Source organism: Solea senegalensis, linkage group LG2 (genome assembly GCF_019176455.1).
Source record: "Solea senegalensis isolate Sse05_10M linkage group LG2, IFAPA_SoseM_1, whole genome shotgun sequence".
Lineage (NCBI taxonomy): Eukaryota > Metazoa > Chordata > Actinopteri > Pleuronectiformes > Soleidae > Solea > Solea senegalensis.
In genome coordinates this window covers 25,338,026-25,360,417 of record NC_058022.1, presented here as the reverse complement: position 1 = coordinate 25,360,417, position 22,392 = coordinate 25,338,026, and the positions used below count along the sequence as shown (strand labels likewise).

At 38.5% G+C, this 22,392-nt stretch overlaps 1 protein-coding gene across 5 annotated transcripts in view; it reads right to left on the bottom strand.

Annotated features, from left to right (window-relative positions):
• Positions 1-69: 69 nt before the first annotated feature.
• Positions 70-22,392, bottom strand: part of LOC122785191 (ATP-dependent RNA helicase DDX3X-like) — a 28,164-nt gene continuing 5,841 nt past the window's right edge. For 4 of the 5 annotated variants that reach the window (XM_044050886.1, XM_044050896.1, XM_044050906.1 and 1 more), the window contains 15 exons: positions 21,231-21,333; positions 20,978-21,097; positions 20,181-20,280; positions 19,699-19,834; positions 19,492-19,589; positions 18,280-18,378; positions 18,034-18,194; positions 17,768-17,912; positions 17,186-17,330; positions 14,062-14,112; positions 11,745-11,926; positions 11,498-11,615; positions 11,064-11,217; positions 9,366-9,490; positions 70-9,202 (listed from right to left, as the gene is read on the bottom strand). In XM_044050886.1, coding sequence (XP_043906821.1) covers positions 9,123-9,202; positions 9,366-9,490; positions 11,064-11,217; positions 11,498-11,615; positions 11,745-11,926; positions 14,062-14,112; positions 17,186-17,330; positions 17,768-17,912; positions 18,034-18,194; positions 18,280-18,378; positions 19,492-19,589; positions 19,699-19,834; positions 20,181-20,280; positions 20,978-21,097; positions 21,231-21,333 — 1,817 coding nt within the window. In that variant the 3' untranslated portion in view covers positions 70-9,122. The remainder of the gene's footprint in view (positions 9,203-9,365; positions 9,491-11,063; positions 11,218-11,497; positions 11,616-11,744; positions 11,927-14,061; positions 14,113-17,185; positions 17,331-17,767; positions 17,913-18,033; positions 18,195-18,279; positions 18,379-19,491; positions 19,590-19,698; positions 19,835-20,180; positions 20,281-20,977; positions 21,098-21,230; positions 21,334-22,392) is intronic. The other variant, XM_044050914.1, reaches the window with a different exon arrangement.

The following is a 22,392-nucleotide window of genomic DNA, read 5'->3' as shown; positions in this document are numbered from 1 at the left end:
GTTTTGGGGTTTTTTGCGCAAGCCTCTGCACTCACACACACACGCGACAAAAACCAATCACGACACGTGTAACATTTGCAAATCCAAACCTTTATTTGTGGTAAAATCAGAACAGATGCACTTTTTTTTTTTCTTCTTCTGCTTCTTCTTCTTCATCGTGCAGTGCATCTCTTCGTGCACATACAACTGCTAAACTAATACATAAAGCAAATGCTAACTACCAGACGGGTGCCGCTCTGTGTCCACATGGAGAAGTCTGACCAATCAGTGAGGACGACGACGACGACGACAACACTGGGCTTCATTTCACTTCAGTCTCTTTACAAAAAACTAAAAAATATCCTAAACACGACTACACACGTTTCAAATTTTAGACCACTTTGTAAAGATACTCAAACTTAAAGTGAATTAAAGCCACAGAGTGTTTGTATTTTTGTGAATTTAATTCATCTGGACGAGTCACCAGAAGAGCTATGATTGATTTGTTTGCATTTGAGCACACAAAAGGCAGTAAAATATGATAAATAACCTGTGTGTCACATGATTCACCAGTGATAGAGGTTTTTCTTGAAGGCTACGGTTCATTTGTACCTAAATAACTGCAGAGCGCTATTATTTTAATGCAAATATAAATGAGTCACAGATCAGCTGCAGGTTGCAAAAACAAAAAAGTCAAACTCGTGTAAAAGACAGCAGGATGGATCCTCATTTCTGATTGGCCAGAAGCTCCACAGCGACAACATCAACGCAACGCCTGAAAATATGCAAATCACAACAACAATAGAACCACAGTTTATTCTGTGTTATGAAGACTTTAAAGGTCGCCACTTGCCAGAAAAAGTCACATAAAGGGTCTCAACGGGAAGGAAAAGTGTAAAGACTCAAAATAAAAAAGAGAAAAAGAAAAAAAAAAAACGACTTTAGAGAATCTGGACACTCGTTTTTTTGTACGGAGTTTTTTTTTTTCTTCTTTTTTAACAAAAACGGTCTTTGTTCGTAATATTTTGTTTGATTATTATTTTTAATCCAAACCTTGGCATACATGGTGGTATTGTCTCAAATTTTGTTCCCCAATTTAAAAAAAAAAAAAAAAGGCTGCTCACGGATGATTATCATTGTTGGCAATGGAGCCTGTCGCATGAGACAGGTTTGTGGATCTGATACTGAGTCAAATGTGACTTTAAAGGGAACCCGTAGATGTTCCTCTTGGTGTGTCACGCTCACATTGACCGTCAGCGCGCTGCGACGCCACGTGCACATCTTCACACACTGCTGTAAAATAAAGAAGGGAATGGTGACGACGTCGCCCCAGTTCACTGATCCAAGAATTTGGGAAATAATTAAATGTTGGAAAGTAAAAACTAGACTTCAATCAGTGGGCAACATGACAAACTGTCAAGAGATTTGGGATAAATAAAATGACTGCCGTGCAAAGAGCCTACTGTATTAAACTTTAGCAATCTCAAGGCTGGGTGGTGTCAAAGATGTGCACATGGTGTATTTTCAGTGACAGTAATGTTGTTAAAAGCTTCACATTTGTATAATTAAAGTTTGTTACCGTGACAAATCCAAAGAGAAATCCCTACGCGCTGCATCTTTAAACATTAAAAAGCTCACACTACCCCAGAAAAATAGAAATTTTCACTCATACCAATGACATTCAACATTCAAGTGTTTTTGTTTTCTCGTCTTTTGGTCAAGTCACTTTGTAAAATATCAACTTTTGTATTAGGCTTATAAAAATAAATATTTCTCAGAAATGCTCGATAAATTACACAAACTAGCAGCGGAAAGTAGACTCGAGGACTGTGTGCAATCAGCTGAATTCTACACTTGCTGTCAACTAGAACTCCACCTGGTCCCGGAAAATAAGAATAAAAAACAAACAAACAAACAAAAAAAAACAACGTTTTATATCTGGAAGAACCTTTCCCCACACACACACACACACGCACACACACACACACTGTGTACTGAACTGTACTGTAGAGACTAACACTGTGCTAACACTCACACACTCATACATACTCCTCAGAGGTTCTGAAGGACGTGTGCTACAGGCGACTTTAGCTTAACGTTAAACTAAGTAAAACTTGTTGGTGTTTTCAGTCTTCCTACAACAGAGCGGCCTGCGGGCCCCAGTAACGGGAGCATAGCACCAATATTTATTCACAGACTATCAAAATATTCCTCCTGGCAACCGTCGTGACGCGGAATCCTTTGCTGTGGTACCAGTATCTGTTCATCTGTCGCCATGGTTATGACTGCATGCTGCGTAACCAACTTCACTGAAAGCTCCATTAGGGCTGGGTATCAGCCTTGAATTTTTAAGGCATCAAAGGGTTTTGAAAAGTTTTCAAAAACCAGAAAATAAAGTGCTGATTTTTTTTTATTATTATTAGTATTTATTCATTTATTTGTGTGCGTTTAATTCCAGAGGAAATAAACCGCGCTTGCTCCAAGCTAACGTTAAAGGGGTCACGAGGAATCTTCTGAAAGTCAGACACACTTGAACACAAGTGACTGAGGCTCGATCCACAACATGAACAACAAACGACTTCATCCACATGGAAACCGACTCTACACGCTGTAGTACATACGCCAACATCGAGACGACACTGAGCATGTATGTAACACGTGACACGACAATGTATAGAGTCACAGAAAGAGAATAATTAAAGCCAGGACGACTAACGCAAGAACATATAAGCTAAAATACAGCGAAAGACCAACAGGAGGAAGATAAGCGACAGCTGGGGAAGTGGGGCTATGACATCATCGTTTTCCCAAAGCATAGTCGTGGTTGTCTACAAGAGGTTTTCCCACTCTGGGACCCTTTTTCAAAAAAAGTGGTGTTTCCATGTGGATAACAAAAACAAAAAAAAACATTTCATAAAAGGAAATCAAGGTGGCTTATTATCATACACATGTTAAATGTCTTTTTTTAAGCCTTAGTTACTCGGTTAAACCTTCTACCTGAGACGTTTTTGAATCCGTTTGAAGGACTGCAGAGAAATGTTGAGACGGTGTTTAATGCCATGTAGTTTTTATTTGGGCTAAACAACCTTGTTATTTTTTTTAACATTAATTACTTAAATCATTGTATGTTCCAGATCTTTTCTGTTTTGTGCAATATTTCTTACTATCTTGTTTTGCCAGTAATTATTTATGTCACAATGATATTTGACTCAAATTGTTTAGCCTCAATTTTCTTTTTTACTACATTTAGCTCTAATTTTGCAGGTGTGTGACTTAGTTATAGTAATCGTTTGGTATTTTGCTGACTAATACCCAGCCCTAATGAATAAAATGTGTCTGTCTTGAGTGAATCAGTAATTTCAAGGCACCGTGCACATGTCAGACTTCGGGGCTCTTTTGTGCTTCAATCCAATCGGAGCACACACAGGAAACAGCCCGAAAGAAATGAATGAGTCTTGGTGATGGCAAAGTCAAGTCTAGTGCCCCTTGTGGGCATTGTGAAGAAGGGGCACAGTGGTATTTGAAGTACTGCGCCAAACGCAAATCAAAAGGTAATTACAGCTAGATAGATATAATCTAAATACATTGCATATTTATGTGCGCACTCTGAACACTACGACATGACAAGATTGCTCTACACACAAGATAAAAAGTGAGGTAAACTGAACTCTGATCTTCGCAAAATTCCCTGTTGTATATCTCAAAAATGTTTTAGTCCTATCTACACTACTAGCAGTCATCAAGCTAGGTATGATGCGTCCCATTATAGTCTGAACTCGGAATTTCCGAGGGGTAGGGGGGTGACGTCACTCCCATTTCCGAGTTCTGATCCAAATGGAACCCAGCATCATACATTTATTTCTTCACCGTGATTGTATATGCCCCCTAGTGGTTGTTAGAAGGCACAGCAACGTCTACACACACATACACACACACAACCAGAGTCATTCTAGTGCTTTGCTCCTCGAAACGTTTCTCCTTTATTTGGAACAAAAGAGAGAGACACAACGCTAGCTGCATGCTAAGTTTGTGGTAACAGACGCTCCTTCTCGCATGCGGCTTCTGTAACAGCGTCGGCTGGCGAAACGAGCAAGCGCTACAAACACGTCATTCAGTCAGTATTTAAAGGTAGACTCCGACCCTGCATCGAGTTCGGTCGTTTCTACAATAGCGCTTCAAACTGTTCCGAAACAACTTCAATAAGGAGATGAAGATGACGATTACTGTGAAATGTAACAGAAGTGGAGAAACTAGAGCTCCAGTCTTCTCCATTTGGGATGTGCAGGTTTAAAAACAGACAGTTATAAAATAACTGCCCACGAGACAGCTGGCCAAGAAAAGCTCTACATTTCAAAGTGTCCCCCAAGACTATTACAAGTTTTAAACTACGAGCTTTAAGCAAATCAAACCCTTCCTGTATGATTGTCATTTGCAGTACTGCCTCCTAACATCTATCTTCTATCGTCCTGCTGCTTGTTCCTCTACGACGTCTGAGAAGGAGACCGTCCAACGCAAAAAAGTGTGTCATGAGAGAAAGTCTCTAATTGGTTAAAAGTACTAAATGAATGACTGGGACATCTCAAAACACAGTTCTGGTCAACAGTTTGATCACCAGTTTTAACAAGTGATCAATAGAAGTCTATATCAGGCTATGAGTTGAACAACAGTGAGAAAATAATGTTTCTGCTACAATAACGGTTAATCTGACCGTTAAGCCAGCTTGAATAGTTGAATGAAAATACAAGCTAACTTCTTGTTTTTGGTTCTTCAGGAAGGTTGATATGTTAGAGTTGGTTGTTTTTTTTTTTTTATAAAACCTAAGGGACTGATATGCATCTGTAAATAAAAGTAACACTAACACAAAAACTTAACTGTTTCTAGAGGTACATTTTAAGATTTCAAGATTGACCTGACTTCATGAAGTGGTGTCAAAATCATAAAACGATGGGATGAATGTTAACCGAACTAAAGCCTGCTGTAGAATTGTGTTTGGCATTTTTATCTCCTTGACCAAAAAACAACAACACTTGCATATGTTTCTGTTGTCTTGGTCCAGCCTTGTCATTTGACAAAGCCAGTGGGCAATTTGAGGAAAGTCAATATTGGTCTGTGTGTGTGTGTAATAACACACATTTTGAAAATACATGTAGTAAGCATGTCCAAATTGCCCACTGAACTCAGTTTAGCAGACACTGCATGGTCCAAAGTTGAGTGATTACAGATCTTCGACACCTCAAGTGTTATTACACTTCAAAATTCACATTCACTGGAGATTCTTCTCTTTCCGTTTTGAACTATTTACACTTCATCTACATTTTCGTGTCACTAAAGTTATTTATGTAAACAAAACAAATTAATACTCTGAAAAAAAAAAACATTAAACAATTTTTCCCCACCAGGTGGCAGCAGGGGATTTCTTTTTAATCTGCTGCTGATTGTGGAGGGATTGAAGTTCTACCACTGAAGCTTCCAAATGTACAGTGGAGTTTCTCCTTTTTACTTTCATGCTGGGACTAAACTTGGACGCCAGTCTTGGGTGCAGGTCAACTGCCCCCTTGTGGCCCGGTTTCATGGCAGAGCAGAGCGGGGCTAAGCAGGTGTACAGCCTTAAATCACGTGACCTTAAAGATCTAGCACACTTTTAATCTGTCCTCTATCATGCTGTGCTGTGCTATGCTGGGCGAGTATAAAATGGGACAGTGGAGGTGGAAGTAGCAGTCAAGGCACAGCACTTTGGTGCGAGCTTGTGCCACACTGAGAGGTTCAGTGCTTTCATTGTCGGCCAATGTCGTCCATGAGAAAAGCAGAGAGGGGATAAAAAAGCTGAGCTGAGTAGATTGGGTGTAGTTGAAGGCGTTTAGTCATAGTACAGTAAGATATGACATGATTAAAATGTGCTTTAGAGGTAAGGCGTTACCCAAAAAAAAACAAACACAAGCCCCAGCTGTGGCTGCTGTGAAAGAGGATTAGGCCAGCTAGTCCAGTTCTTCACATGAATCCCTGATCTCAACAGATCTTTAAGACCTAACAAATAAACTGGAATGACTTATTTTAGAGAAGACTCTTCATTTAACTTCCAGGATAGAGTGAGCAAGTAAAATTTGAACTATTATAGCTTTTTTTTGTTGTGTTTCCCCTTGAAAGAAGCTTTTGGCAAACAAGGGTTGTAATGTTTGTGGTGGAAGTGGAGCCGGATTTCCCCAAGATCATAGTGGCACTAAGAGTCAGCAGAACATCCACAGTCACTGGTTAAACTTGGTATGTGTTGTTTTCAGCAGCAGTTGTGTAACTTGTTTTTTTTTTTTTTTCATTTTTAAACTTGCAGATTAAGGCTGGGCGATATGGGTAAAAACCATTTTTGTACATCATTCAATATCGGGATAGATATAAATCCAATCAATGATCGCTCAAGCATAAAGGTAAGGCTGTAAATAGTATCTGGATAGTCTATGCTATCCCAATATATAAGATATATCCGATTATAAAACTGCACACATGTTTTTCTGTGACAATACACTGTAAATACACTCCTAAATACAAATTAGCTTTCATTCCAGTTTGATGAAGGATATTTACATGTGTTAGAATTTTGCCCATTCCATGTTTATTTTAACCAATAAATATGATTAGCAGTGCAACAGCCTTTAAAACCAGGAAAACATCACAAATGCCTTATCACGATGCGACGATATCCAAAGACCAAATCTTATGTCTCATTTCACAATATAGATAAAATATCAATATATTGCCCAGCCCTAATTGTTGTAGCATCTCAAAATTTGAGAAACACAGTGATATTATTGCAACAGATTTGGAAAGTTTCAATCAAACATCCAATCTAAAACGTTGCAGGCGATTCATCGTCCTCATTACATTTATTCCGAACACGTGTGTAAACAGAAAGTGAATCACATCATAATCTGCTGCTGCACAGTTACACCATAGACTCCGTCCGTGGCTCTCTGACCCAATCATTAGTGACAAGATGGTTTTGAGAAACCCAAACTCCAGCTCAAACCAGAGCTATAGATGTGTCATACAGGTCAACGTGCTGTTGGGAACCAGCTCGTCGGTGACCTTCTGATGAATTTGAACTCCAATAGACTGATAAGGAACAACATTGAGGTTCCTCATGACAGTTTTTTTTTTTCTTTGATTTTTTTTTTTTTGCCAAGGTTTGATTTAGTTCAAGCCTAGTTTGTTTCCTTCCAAAAAGAAATAAAGAAAACATGTCTGAATCCATACATGACATTAAATACACTTTTTTTAGTCACAGTTGGCCTGATACATATGGCCAGTTATGCTTTATGGCAATAAAAACAAAGGGAATACGAAACAAAGTTCAACTGCTGAAAGGCACGGTACAGAAACAAATGATCCTCCATTTTGTTTTGTTCCAAACATAGAAATGCCATTTGTGGTCGCGAGTTTAACAACCACAAGTCCTATGACTCTTGTTTGATGGCATCAAATGACTGCCAGCCCTGCAGCTCCTAGACTTGGTCTGACATCTTTATCAGACCGTAGTAAATCAATACTTCAGTACATGTTTTGAAAAGGTGAAAAAGACATTTAGCTTTGTCTGTGGAGCCTCTTAAAGAATCTGCCATGTCAGCACAGGAGACCGTTTCCATTTTCAAATTTATATGCAGACATATGTGTGACACCTTGCCTATGTCTGCGCTATATTTTAGAGATTTCTCTTAGCTGCTGATTTACACGGCCATTTGTTACATAAATATGACATGAAGGAACACAGTTTCAGGGAGAATAGAGACAAAAACACAATGAAGACAAATTTTAAAATAAAAAAGGATATCCCCTAGTACTTCACACATACACATGTCCTGTAAATCACATGTGTATATCTCTCTTGGGGATTAAAATTATTTTAATTTAAGTGGTTTTTTTTTTCTTCAGACATACCTCAGAGGGCAAACCAAGGGACGCTGCTAACTGGAAGTAAACATGTGGCTGGGTGTAAAGAAAAATAATCCACTAAAATATAAGGATGTTTTCAATTTGTGGCCAGTTTTAAGAGGTGAGATTAAACAGCAACTAAGAAATAAAAAGAAAGAGATGGAACGCTGTACAAATGACGGTGAAGGTGGAAAGGACCACAAAAATCTTAAGAGGAACTAAAATATCTTAGTACAGAAGGATGGAAGGAGGGCTATATAAACGAGTATAAATAGTTCAATAACATGCATGTGATATTTGGGGGTTTGGAGGGGGAGTGGACTAGGGATGGGCATGGTTTTCCAACATTCAAAACAGTCACTGGATTATGAAAGAATCCATAGGTTAATGCCACTAGCAGCCATTTTGTTCAGTTGTTTCCCAACATGCAGTGCTGTGAGGAGAAACATGCAGAGTCAGAGACTACAGCAGGTTTTTAAAAAAAAGTTCTATGTGCAACTCTGTTATCATAAGTTATGCATAGAGCAGAGTGTTCCACTTCACTCAGGCAGAGAGAAGTCACAGAACGCATCAAATTTCTAAAGACTCATCTGCTCTTTACGTGAGAAAACACGGAAAAAAAAACTGAGCACACATTTGAACGCAACATCTGGCGAAAAAGTCTTAATAAACAAAGGATTGCTATATACAGTTTACTAAAATGGCGTGAAATATATGGTGTTAAATACATAATCTCCCATCTTATAAATTATTGACTAATTCCAAATAGGCTGCAAGAACTCTAATTGATTAATAAAATGAATCGATTATTTCTATATATTTTGATAACCGATTTATCGGTTTGTATGATTTTCCAACTTCAGCAGCTTTTTCAGATTTTCTGGTTTCTTTGCTCCAAAGAACAAAGTAGTTATTATTAAAACTGAAAGATTTTGATTTGTGGAAAAAATAAGACATTTGAGAACATCATTACTTTGAAGTTTCTGACATAATGGACTGAAAAACTAATGGAATTAATCAATAAACTATAAATAGATTAATAATTTATGAAAATAATAGTTGCAGCCCTAATATCAAGTAATTATCGATTGGTCTTTTCATTTGAAATGCCCATCCCTAGTGTGGACAAATGGAGTGCAGACAACACTGTGTGGGGAAAGGAAGGAGTACGAGTGAGAAGAAAAAAGATGAATGAGTGAAAGAGGGATGGAGGGAGGAGGAACCTAGTTGCCCCACCAGTCAACTTGAGAATGTGAGTAGTTGCCTCCATAGCCGTCACTGGTGTAGAAGTTGCCAAAACCACCTGAAAGGCAATAAAGTGGTAACATTTTAAAAAGTAAATAAATGTAATGTTTCCATCTACTTTTCTATTACTTTTAAAGCTAAAATATCCATTTATCTGGTACAATAATGATGAAATATTAGGTATTAAATCATTAAACTTCTAAATACAATTCGATTCTCACCTCCTCCAAAGCCACGGGTTCCTCCATGTCCTGTCTGGTTGCGACCTCCGCGTCCACCAAATCCCCCAGTGCTGGATCCAGCAGCTGTTTGACGGTAATCACGTGCTCCAAAACCTCCAGCAAACCTGGAGGTAAAATCATAAACATTATTTGTTAGTGTGGAGTTGCAACTCTTCATTCTCGGGTCAAAATCAGTTCTTCTCAAATGGTCGCTCACGACCCAAAACATTTCTAAAGTTTATACTGGCTTAGTTTGATGTTGGCTTCTGCAGTTCCTACACTGCCTCACAACAAAACTCTATCTCAGAAATAGTGTATAAGCACACGTTACACATTTCTCTGCTGAATAATTCAAATCTTTTTGAATTATTATTATATATTATTATTCAGAAGATGGCGACGCGTACGTTTGCAATGGCTATCACATCTGCAAAGTATGTCTACAGCCATCTAGACATTGGAGTTTGATGGAAATTGTTACATCCCGAACAGCAACATAATGATTACATCCTAGACCTGACTACATCTCCAGATCCCCGACGCAGAAGTACAGCTAGTAGGCTGCACGCCACACCGATGGGACAGGAACAAAGACTCGGGTAAGAGCAAGCGAGGCAGACTGTGCATCCATGTACAAAATGGTTGGTACGATAACACCACAATCATTAACAGTCACTGCTCACCAGAGCTAGTGGTCTTTACGGCCATTTAGATTCCACCAAACGCTAATGCTAGCATAGCGCTCGGCCTGCTACAAGACACCACAAATAAACAACAACTGACCTATCCAGTGACCTCATCAAAGCTGAAACAGACCTAAAATAGTCTTACCACACCTATTACAGCATGTAAAGTGTCCGACCAGAGGGAGTAATACTCTTGACCCTGTGCATACAGACATCAAGCATGCATGTGATACTTGGGCCAGTCAGACCACCTCTCCCTGCTTTTTGGCCCTGCATATTCACCTTGGAAAAAGACAAATCCACCAATAACCAAGACAGTAAAAGTATGGCCTGGGGATGCAATGTCTCAGCTCCAGGACTGCTTTGCATTGATTGACTGGGATGTATGTGAAGACCTATTTTACTCTCACTGTTTGATTGTATTTGCAATAAGATCAGCGTGATTGATCTCTTTTTGTTTTGTTTAGTTGTTGACATTACAGCCTAAAACAAAGTAGTACAGTGTATAATATTTTCCACCCTCCGCATTGCTGCTGTTGCTGTTAAAAAAAAAGCAGACAATTCAACAAAAATTCGACACGTCACAATCGACTCACAAAATGCTGTGTCGTTCCCATCCCTAATCACTAGTTGTACTTAAATGGACTTCATGCACTTCAAAATATAAGCCAGCTTTGTTATTTCCAGTTGGTTGTTATAACAACTACTAATACAACATTTAGTTGTATTAGTAGCTGTTATAGTAGTTAGCCCAGGGGGATTCAATATGGCCTAAAACAAAAAAGTCAATTAAATGTCAATGTCACAAGGGGACAAAAGTGGAACTCACTTAGCCTAAAGATAACAGGATATGAATTTTGGGCCACATCATCAGCTTTGGTATGAAGGCATTGTGTATTACTGCACTATTATATGAAATAAACTGCAGTGATTCAAAAATTCAAGTTGTGACTTTATGACAGGCTGTCCCTGTGTCATGTGTGTCCTTTCTGGAGTGGTGCAGTGTGTTTACCTCTTGGAGCGCCCTCTGTTGCTGCTCTTGTGCTGATGTTCATAGGCTAGGCTCTCGAGCCATGAGGGAACTTCCTGTTTGGCCTCAACCAGGATGTCCAGCAGGTCTTTAGTGATGTTCCCGTTCTTATCGTTGAAGAAAGATGTGGCCAGCCCTGCGGTTAAAAAAATTGTACATTTCCGTTGTACTGGTTACAATGACAATAAAGATTTTCTGATTTCTGACATAGAGAAAATATTAAAGTCCTTCCTTGGATAACAGAACAAAGTAATTCTATCCGTCTTGTAAAGGTCATCAATCCAATCATCCACTCTAGGTATGTCTGGTTTTACCCACTTTTTATTAATGGCTTTCTTGCCTGCTACACCTAAAATCCAGTATAAAATATCTAAAGAAAGATGTTGTATAATTTTAGTGACCACAGATGTACTTACCCAAGTTTCCAACTCGTCCGGTACGTCCTATACGGTGGACGTACTCCTCGATGTCACTGGGCAGGTCAAAGTTAATAACGTGTTTCACATTGGAGATATCCAGACCTCGAGCAGCGACCTGAGCACATAAGACAAAGGTGGACGGAATATCAACATTCAATCAATATTCTGTGCAGATATTTAGAAATATATAGCCACTTTCAGGAAGACACAGAGTGATAATACAGTGCAGTTTGAGATTACTGACCGCTGTGGCCACCAGAATAGGACATTTTCCTGATCTGAACTGGCTGAGGGCCTCCTCTCTGTCTCGCTGGGAGCGGTCACCATGGATACTGGTACAGGCATAGCCCTCCCGGTACAGGAAGTCCTCCAAGGCATCAGCGCCCTTTTTGGTCTCCACGAATACCAGAGTCAGCGAGTCCTTACCTGGTGAAGCCAAGAGAAAGACATTTGAGGTTAATAATTAAAGGGGAGTAGAAAATCATGGCTGTACCACCAACCACAGATGTAAATTGTATCAGTGAAGGCCAGAGGGCAGACGTTTTTCCTAGGGATGCACCGATACCACATTTTTCTGACTGAGTACAAGTATGATTACTTAAAGGAGTACTTGCCGATACTGAGTAACCATTGGAGCAAAAGTAAGGAAACATTTAGAAAACAATCGCTTTCCAATTGTATTGGAAGTGTGAGGACTGTAAAACACTTGGATTTGACTTTAAAAGACAAGAGATCAGTATTTCAGCTTTTATTTACATTGAGATATGTTAACTTAGAAGATGGCCTCATCTGTATTGGAACAGACAAGCAAAACTATCGAAAGAACTGGACTGAAATGAATAATACTTCATATTTAGTAGAAAAACCTTTGTATTGGTTCTTTGTATTGGTTCTTAAATTACTTATCCGTCTCCTCCACCTCCTGACAGTCGAGCAGAGCACAGGTTGCAGCCTGCTCTACTTTGACCGTCATCGCTTATCTTAAAGTATTTCCAAACTGCCGACACTGTGACACATCCACTTACTGCCACACACCTGAATATACGCAAAGCGGTATCGGGTGAAGCAGTATCGAAGTAGGTTTACAAATACGAGCACATGGGGCAGCATCACACACTATACTGGTATTGGTATGGGTGCATTCCTAATTTTAAACTAATAAAAGTAACAGATGGACACCAAAACAGAAAATAAAAAATGTTATATTTTATAAAACAATAATTATCTCTTAAAAGTTAAACATGAACACTGGTCTTGTATTGTTGAGTTATCCTGCCCTAAAGGTCAGAGTTCAACACAGGAGCCTACAGTCCTCCCCATATACAAAAATATCAGTCAGTAAAACAACCTCACTTGAAAGAACAACCTCTCATTGTTCTTTCAGCTCCTGCTGGCAGATCACATGTCTACCACTGAGGCTGTTTCAGTCTGTCACATGATTAGGGTTGCAAAATTTGAGAAATTTTAAAAATTGGAAACTTTTCATAGGAATTAACAAGAATAAACCAGATTTTTTTTAAATTGAAGGGTATGTAGGGAAGGTAACTATAGTTGGTAGATAATATACTGTAGCATAATCTTGTGTTGAGCAATCAGATTTGATGCAACAGTTGAATATCAATGCTATTCCTCAATCACGGGCACATAGCACACCCCCTTCCATCACATGACATCATAAATGAAACCTGAACTACTGAAGCTAAACTATAGAGCCCAAGGATGACAGGAAGTCTGTAAGGAATATTTCACTGAACAATCATCATTCATCTTTTTGTTCAAAGACAGAATTGATTGTTCAGTGAAATAATTAATCATTGATAAATTCTACTAAAAAATGAATGTGCATGTATGTATTTTTAATTGTATCATTTGCATGCATGTCTGCTTATGCCAAAACTAAGTGTTTATATATACGTATATGACAGGTTATTTTAATTATCCCAAATTTTCAGTTATAAGTGTCCATTTCTCATGGAAAGTTTCCAATTTGGAATATTTCCAAATTTCCTGAACTAGAGTTCCCATGAAAACCTTTTGGAAACCCTAGATGTGATACATAAACTGTTGTAACATGCACCATGAGAAGTAAATTGTTCATATCACAACACGATGTTCTTATGTGAAACAAAAGAGTGCAACAGGCAGCAGTGGGTGCAGGGTGATTCAAAAATAAATAGCTAACACAATCAGGAGCCACTGATGGAAAGAGTTTGGTCAGAATTCTATGCTCAGTTGAGATTATTATGTGACATGGTTTGCGTCTACTTGTTAGCTGTTAACCAGACTCTCTCCATCAAGGTCTGACATGAAGACACCACGGCAACATACCGTACAAAGAAATGCCGCCGCCGCCACCACCCCCCCACCCACACACACCAAAAAGTCTTGAAAACACACAACAGGCATGTAGACCCATGAAATGCTACAGAGAACAAAAAAAAAAAATTAAAAACACGATAAACATGGGATTCTTCGCCTAAAGAGGAAAGAAAATAAATGCAGGCAAAATGATTTTAAAAATATGGAATGACAAATACAGGTTTCTTGATTGAGAATCTTACCAGGTTTCTCTATGTTGTCTCCAGCATTGTCCTGTACCTCGCTGGGGATAACTTGGGATAAAACCACCAACATGTAAACTCACTCAATCACCAATGTAAAACCAGCTCTGTGTGTGTTTTATGTTTGCTTCACTTCACAAAATCTGTCCTACAAGGTTATTATCCAGACTGAAAAAACGTTTTTAAATGGGTTTTAAATGGCAGGAAATATTTGCTGCATCCTTTGTGGTAAAAATACCTTTTTTCTCCCCTCTGACCAAGCTTACACATACTTAAATGAAATGACATCTGTAAAAACTGCCAGAAGTGTGTTGCTAATCCTCTAGAAGACAAGTGGATGTTATTTGGGCTGTAAGTTTAGTTTTTGAATCTACAATGATGCTACCTCCTTAGGCTACCACCTAAGACAAACCTATGTCTATAGAGCTCCGGACATCATGTGACTCAGTTTCTACGAACAGTCAAAAATGCAGTAAAAATTAACAGAACCAGTGCTAGATTCAACCTGTCTGATTTCAATGTGCACTTCAAATCCACGGAGATCGACCAATACATCACAAAACTTGACCATCTGAACATCATAATGCCCCGACGTGGTTGGAAACAGCAGGAGAGGACATTATTCCAGACCTTCAGTATCCTGACATCTTCAACTTCCCTTCATCTTACACCAGAGAGTCACTGCAAGTTTACAAAAGCCTGGAGGGAAACAAATGCCCGCAATCTGGCTTTGTGACAAACTCTGTAGTCTACCGGCTAAAGACAGCATTGTTGTAAGGGGTCGTGTTAGTATTAGCAACAGACAATGCTGATTTAACGTTGCTGTGCAGAATAGCACTTGGTAAATCTAGTCTGATTCCATGATTTACCAAGAGCTAACCACAAAATCCATTGCTTGTGAATCCCCATCGCTCCGTCTTCCTCTGCTTGCTGTGAGCATGTTTCATAGCAACGATTCACCTCCATCATCTCTCTGGATCTGTGGAGATCCGGTAAAATGTTCTCTCGTTAACATTTACCTATCTGTTTTGGCACAACAACCAACTTCACGTCAGCTGGAGAAGAGACAAGTTGTCTGACATATTGCCTGATTTGTGTGTTGCCTACTGGTTCTCAAAATTTATTGTGTATTGCGATATTTGTGTATATCACTATAGATTTTTTACAATATCATATCGACAAGCTGCTATACATTCTCAAATTTTTATTTTGAAAGAAAATTCACGTGGAACTGGAGCGCTTCATGCATCACACAGAGATATGACGGGCCTGGTTTGTGAGAAGGATCAGTATTGTGGTTTTAAATGTGGAAAAACTGGAGAGCCGTAGTACTTAAACTGTATGTCGTTTTTTTTTCCGCGACATGCGTAAAATAGAAACCTAACAGCACAAGGTGTCCACCACTGATCCACTACCTTGTCATAGTTACGATGCCACTTCACATAAAGGGAAAAAAACTTAATTCAAGGACATGATTGAAATGCTGGCTCGCCAATATGAAGTGCCCAGCAGGAAACGTTTCACCAAGACTGCCAGCCCCGACATGTTCAATAAAGAGAGGACAGCAGAGATTGTCTTACTCGCACCAGATTTATGGTCTAGCGTTTACATTTCTTACAGTAGTATCCTACTAATACACAGCAATAAACCACTGTTACTTTTTTTTTACACACCCATGACTTCAACTTCCTCTCAGTATTCAAAAAGTAGATGTGTTGTATGAATATGAAAGCAAATGGTTATGTATTGAAGCTTAAGATTTTATTAGATGCATCATGTTGGGAATTTTGACATTATACTATACTATACTATTATAAATACAATTTGACCTTTTTACCTCTGTAGTGCAGAACGCAAACTACTGTGCACTGAGAAGGATGCACATTAAGCGTATAACGTGAAATATTTTCTGTCTATGTTGCTTTTAAATTAATTTGTCTTATTTCAGTTGATGCCGTTGTTACATCCTAAAAAAACGCATTTGTGTGCAAGCTGTATTTAGTCACATGGGGAAAATCCATGCATTTAGTTAAATTAGTAAGTTAATAATTTAATAAAATTAATTTAGTATAATTACGTTGTGTATTTTGAAATCTTAATCAAGTTGATTTTGTATATAATTGCTATGGATATAACTGTTGTGTGGGACAGGTGGTGCCTACCTGTGTGCCAGGTGAGGTGGGTGGGTGGAGGAAAATGTTTGAACTGGATGTTTTGACAACTTTTCTATGATATTGATATCATGTGTATTTTTAATTAAGTACAGTTTCAATCATGTTTGAATTGATTAAATAACAAAAAAAAATTAAGTGATGAAGTGACAAATTTTAAGTGACCAGATGCCATGTATTCAGTCTTTTAATGTAATGTCTGTTCTGTTGTTTGTTACAGTAAAGCTGATTGTATAATAGCCAAACATTTATGGTGCTAACTCATTTTTACAAGATCCAACAATCGGACACTTTCTCGTGGAGGATTAATGGCATCATTGACATGCTTGACTTTCTGGCCAAGAATGCAAACAAATTTAAAATTTTCTACTTAAATGTAAAATGTCAGGTAATAAGTTCCTATTTTTTTAGTTCAATTGAATAGGTCCTGTTCTTATACTATTTTTTACAAGTGTATACAGATAAAGAAAGGAACAAAATATCTTATCAGTCCTGGGAAGGTAAATTTCGCAATAATAATGTCTATCACTGCATTTTGGCGGCCCAATATCATGATATTACATTTTAGATATCACCAAGCCTACAGGAATATACAGTAAAAGTACCACCAGAGGAAGCTCACATTCCACAGTTTGAGAACCATGGGTCTAGTATACGTCTATACAGTTAAACAGCGTTGTTTCCTGCCAGAGGACCTGCCCTTGGTTGCATGACTTCAGCTAAGGGAGCGCTATACCCAATATTCTGAGCTCCTTCAAAATGGCTGACAGACAAGGTTTGGTGATGGACATTACGCTGAGCTAAACATGAGACAATAATGTGCTAGCTGAGATGTGAGGACAACAGAATGTTAATGGTAAACAGAAAGTGAAAATAAAAACTGCACTGTGTATGTATATGTGTGTTTTCAGCATACAGGCTTTTAAAGGTTTATTACTGCGAGTTTGTCTCACCTGTAGCACTGAGCAGGTCCAGGAGGAAAGACCTCTTGTCACTCTCTTCCACCCACACCACTTTCTGAGTGATGTTCTCTGAGGTGGAACCTACTCTGCCTACAGCCAGGAAGATGTACTCCTCCAGGAAATCCCTGGCCAGTATCTGCAGGAGGAAAATGGATTTTTAGCAGTGCAGCAAGTTTACCATTTTCAATTTACTTTTTATTGATCCTGTGTTGTTTTACAGAGAACTGTTCCTTTTACTGACTGTACTTTTTAACCAAAATCTCAGGATGAACGGTTTGGAAATTAAGTAAGAGAGGCAAGATTGAGACAGTTTGGTCTCGTGCAGAGGAGGGACAATGACTATATAATTTTTACTTTTTTTTGGATGTTGAAGATGGAGCTGTCTGGCAGGCGAAAAAGAGAAAGACCACAAAGAAGTTGCATGGACCCCGTGAAGGAGGACATGAGGACAGTTAGTGTAAAAGAAGAGGACACGGGATAGGGCAAAGTGGAGAAAGATGATCCGCTGTGGTGACTCCTAAAGGAAGAAGCCGAAAGAAAAAGAAGATGGAACCAAAGGAGCTGCAAACAAACCTGGATCTCTTTAGGAAAGGTAGCACTGAACATCATGGTTTGTCGAATGCCTTTATGTGGCATAGTGTCTTGTTCCACGATGCGTCTTATTTGCGGCTCAAAACCCATGTCCAACATACGATCTGCCTCATCCAGGACCAGGTAGCTGCAATAAACAGGGCAAAAAGATAATTAAAATTAAGACATTCATTAAAACATTCATCTTTTAAATAAAATATATATCATCACAAAAAAAGATTTCATCCATCACTCTGTCCATGTCTTACTTGCAGTAGTCCAGTCCAATCTTGCCTCTCTCCATCATGTCCACCAGTCTTCCTGGTGTAGCCACCAGCAGATGGCAGCCTCTCTCAAGGTCTCTGATCTGCTGGCCAATATCTGCTCCTCCATACACAACACAGGGACGCACTCTGGACCGGTAGGAAAACTATAAACAGAATAAGAAAAATGAGGGAATGCACTAGCAAACATACGTTTGTTTGTTTTTTAAATTTATAAATTTCAAGTCTCACCTTCCTGGCTTCATCATATATTTGTAATGCCAGCTCTCTGGTTGGAGCCAGTACCAGAGAGATTGGGTACTGTTTACGTCGCCCGTACTTCCCAATCTCCTGTAAAACAATGACACGACAAAGGAGAAGAAGATATCACTATTAGGTTATTTTACTGTAGTTTTATTCTGCAGCAACTAATTAATTATTTGGCAACTATTTTGATAATCAATTAGTTGGTTCGACTGCTTTCTTTATAACTATAACAAGTTTTCAGATTTTTCTGATTCTTCAATGTGAATATTTTAGTGTGTTCATTTAACAAAGGAATCATTAAAGCTGAATAATTTTTGCTTTGTGGACATTAGAAGACATTTGGGAACATCGTCAATTTAAGGTTTGGGAAACACGGATTAACATTTTTCAGCATTTTTTGAAATTTTATGGACTGCACAATCCATTAATCGGGAAAATAATTGACACATCAATCAATTATGAAACTTGTCAGTTGTAGCCCTTATTCCTCTGTATCTGTATGCTTTGAAAAAATGTGAACAGCCTACTAATTTAAAAAAAAAAAATCATTACTGACCTCGGCAAAAGAAATTTGGTATATGTATAGTCTTTGTTAATATTTTAAAGTGAAAGAAAAACTTTTTAAATAACATCATTATAAACCACCAGGTCCTAGAAATAGGGTTGGGCAATATGGATATTGTATTTACTGTATATCATCATGTCATCATCACATGAGACTTGGATAGATCATCATATTGTGATGCGGAATCTGTTATGACTTAATTTCAAGGCCGTTGAATTGATAACCATCTTATTTATTATATTAAATCAATTTGTGAAATACATTACATATTAAAAAAATGCACTGTTTCGACATCGTGTTGAGCAGATAACTAATTTATTAATTACGGAAAATAATCTATTATGAAAATAATTGTTAGTTGCAGCCCTAAGCACTAGCACCGATACCTAGTGCTTGCTCATTGTCTGTCTAATATTGTAAAGTTTTCTGCCTTACTGTGTATACATAATGCATATTGTGATTTGGGACTATACAAATACAGTTTCAAGTGATACAGAGTAGATCAACAAAAAACATGCTGATAAAGCACCAACACAATCACAATTTTATATAATTTATTTTTCATGATGAATTACAGCTTAATAAAAATGCTTTTGTCCATGTAGGAGAGGACCTGAAGTGGCTTTACTCACCTGTCCAGAGGCTTTAGCTGCATTAAGAGCTTCTCCTGGTCCATCAGTGTAGATCTGGCTCAGAATTGGCAGCAGGAACGCTGCAGTCTTCCCAGAGCCTACAGGCATACAACCAATCTCTTACATCCACATTCATTTATTGTTTAAATTATATACCTTAAAAATGTGATACACTGTTTTGCACTGCATGTTTATGTGTGTTCTAACCTGTCTGTGCGCAGGCCATAAGGTCTCTCTTTGACTTGATAATAGGAATGGCATGTTTCTGGACAGGGGTGGGTCTGGTATAGCGACTCAGAGCGATGTTTCCCATGATAATCTCACCCATGTCCACATCTTGAAACTACACAGCATTAAACACACAAATGTGAAGTATCAGTGTATAATAAGATTCTTACAAGTTCTCGTTCAGTGGTTCCCAAAGACTGGGTCAGGATCCTCAGATGGATCATGGGAGATTTCTTTTGGGTCCCCGAATTTGGGGAAATTACCCAACATTTTAGTTCATATGTATGTGTATATATTTTCCATAACATGCATAAAATATAGTTTATCATTGACATCTCTTGGACATGATTGGTTTATCAATTCAAAATATTAGGTGTCAGATACAGCTGTAAATTGGTCATAAACGTGTAAAAATTGTGACAAGTTGGGAAACACTGTTCTAATAAACAAGAGTAGCTTACACTCTCAATGTGGTGAGGGCAGTTCTGCCCTGTGGCTTCAACAGGAATGTCGTCATATTTCTCAAAGTTAATGCCTGTGTTACTGCCAGAGAACAGCTCACTGCGGAGGAGCAAAGGAGAAACAGAAACAGAGCAGGTGCATTTATTGAAGCGAAGATTGCACAAGTATCCTGGATATAAACTGAAAAAGTTATGTGGGGGTATGACATACCTTGGCTATCTTGTAATCATAAACATTAAGCCATTGTTTTCCACTATGCTGTAATGGTGCAGGTCTTTTGAAACATGAGACAAGCGATGCCAACCAAAACTGAAGCAATGTTATTTAAAAAAAAAAAAAAAGTTGTTTTTGACGTTTTGAACAAATTTAGAATCTTTGAGGGTAAGAGTCATGATTTCGACATTAATCGATTTTTGACATCTCTAATTTGTTCTCTTATCAAACAGAAGGTGACATTTAGTCTCCTCTGCAGTTAAATTCACATGTTATTTCATACTCATGTTGCAGCAGATACATTGTACAAAATAAACAATACAAAATAATACTGTTTAAGTCATTAGTTTGCCAATATCCGATAATTCATTTTACAGCAATAATATTGTGCATCCCTAAATACAATGCTTGCTCTTGGTATCATCATCAAGCTAGCTACTAAAAAGCAGTAAACTCAACTCATCTTTGGTCATTTAATGTTATTTCTTACCAGAAAACCATAATCCCATAATGATGTTAATTCAATGACCCAACTTTCCCGTGTGGACTACGCCTGTCATGACCACATAAACCCCTGACTCACTGTTCAAGGCGCTCGTTCCGTGGTGTTGGTTTGGACCAGTCTCCCTCGTCTCTGGACTCCTCCACCCAGCGGCTGTTTCCACCTCCTCCTCCACCACCGCCAAATCCACCATGATCGAACCTGAGTGTGACACAAATGCAGATGTAATGGTGCTGCTTTTCCAGAATTCTGAAAAATGTATTTTCAAGTTATTTTAGCACATTAAAATAATAAAAATGAAGAGCAGATAAAGTCCTTCGTCTTGTGTCCTTACCTCCCTCTGTTAGTGTTGCCTCTGTCATTGAAGAATGCTGATTTCCCTCGGTTGTTGCCAAAGCTGTTATAGGCATCCTTAGCTGTGTTCCAACCACCTGCATCTAAGAAGACAAAGAAAATTTAAGTGTAAGGACACAGATTTTACTCATTCAGGAAGTGGGTCACTGTTACGGTACGGTTTTGATATCTTAATATAAAAACTACTCAGACTAGCAAAGACAATATTGCATTGTAAAAATAATTAAAAGCACAGATATAATCAAACCCAAAACTTTATTTAAACAATAGTGCACTATCAGATCAAATTAACAGCAAACTTAAAACCACAAAAATTAAATATAAAGTTTGGTACTATCCAATAAAAATAAACAAAATTTAAACCCACTCACAGAAACTACTTAACACTACAACTACAAATAGAATCAAATGTGAACACGACAAGGCCGTCAACATCCTCATGTGTGTGTGTGTGTGTGTGTGTGTGTTGGAGCGTCTGTGTGTAACAATCAGCACGGAGGGCTTCTGTATGGTCACTCGGTGACTGTCAGTGGCATTGCTGCGCCCAGGGATAAGGCTGATGGTAAAGCGGTAAAGTACGGCTGCATGGACAGGTGCCAGCGGGTAATCCGTGCGTATGTGGTCCATTCATTTCTGATCGTGGTCTACACTGAATCCAAACATTGGATGCCGCAGAGAAAGCAGAGAATGTCACTAAGCAGTGCTGCTGTCATGTCTCTGCTCCTGAGTGGATCTAATAGCACAGCATACGCGGCTGTACAAACTTTTGATAAAGTTTTGTGACGGGCCTGTTTGCTGTTGAGTATTGAACCAAACAGGGCGTATCGAACGGTTCGGTAAAATATCGAATATTGTTGCATCCCTAGTAGTCTAGTAGTCTGCTACGTTGGTCCACACTAGATGAAAAATTCACACTTTCAGCTGGTTAGTTCACATTCACAAAGGCAAATCTCAAATGCCCTATAAATTGTAAACAAATCATGTGATCTGAAATACCACTCAATTATTTGTAAGTTAGTGAAAGGTCACATTCGTTGGAATGTCTACATCATGGAGCATCAGCTGGCTCATGTTCATCTGCCTTGCTGCACTGGTGATAAGTGACACCTACAGAATGGCTGGCAGGTGGTCGGTAGGCAGGG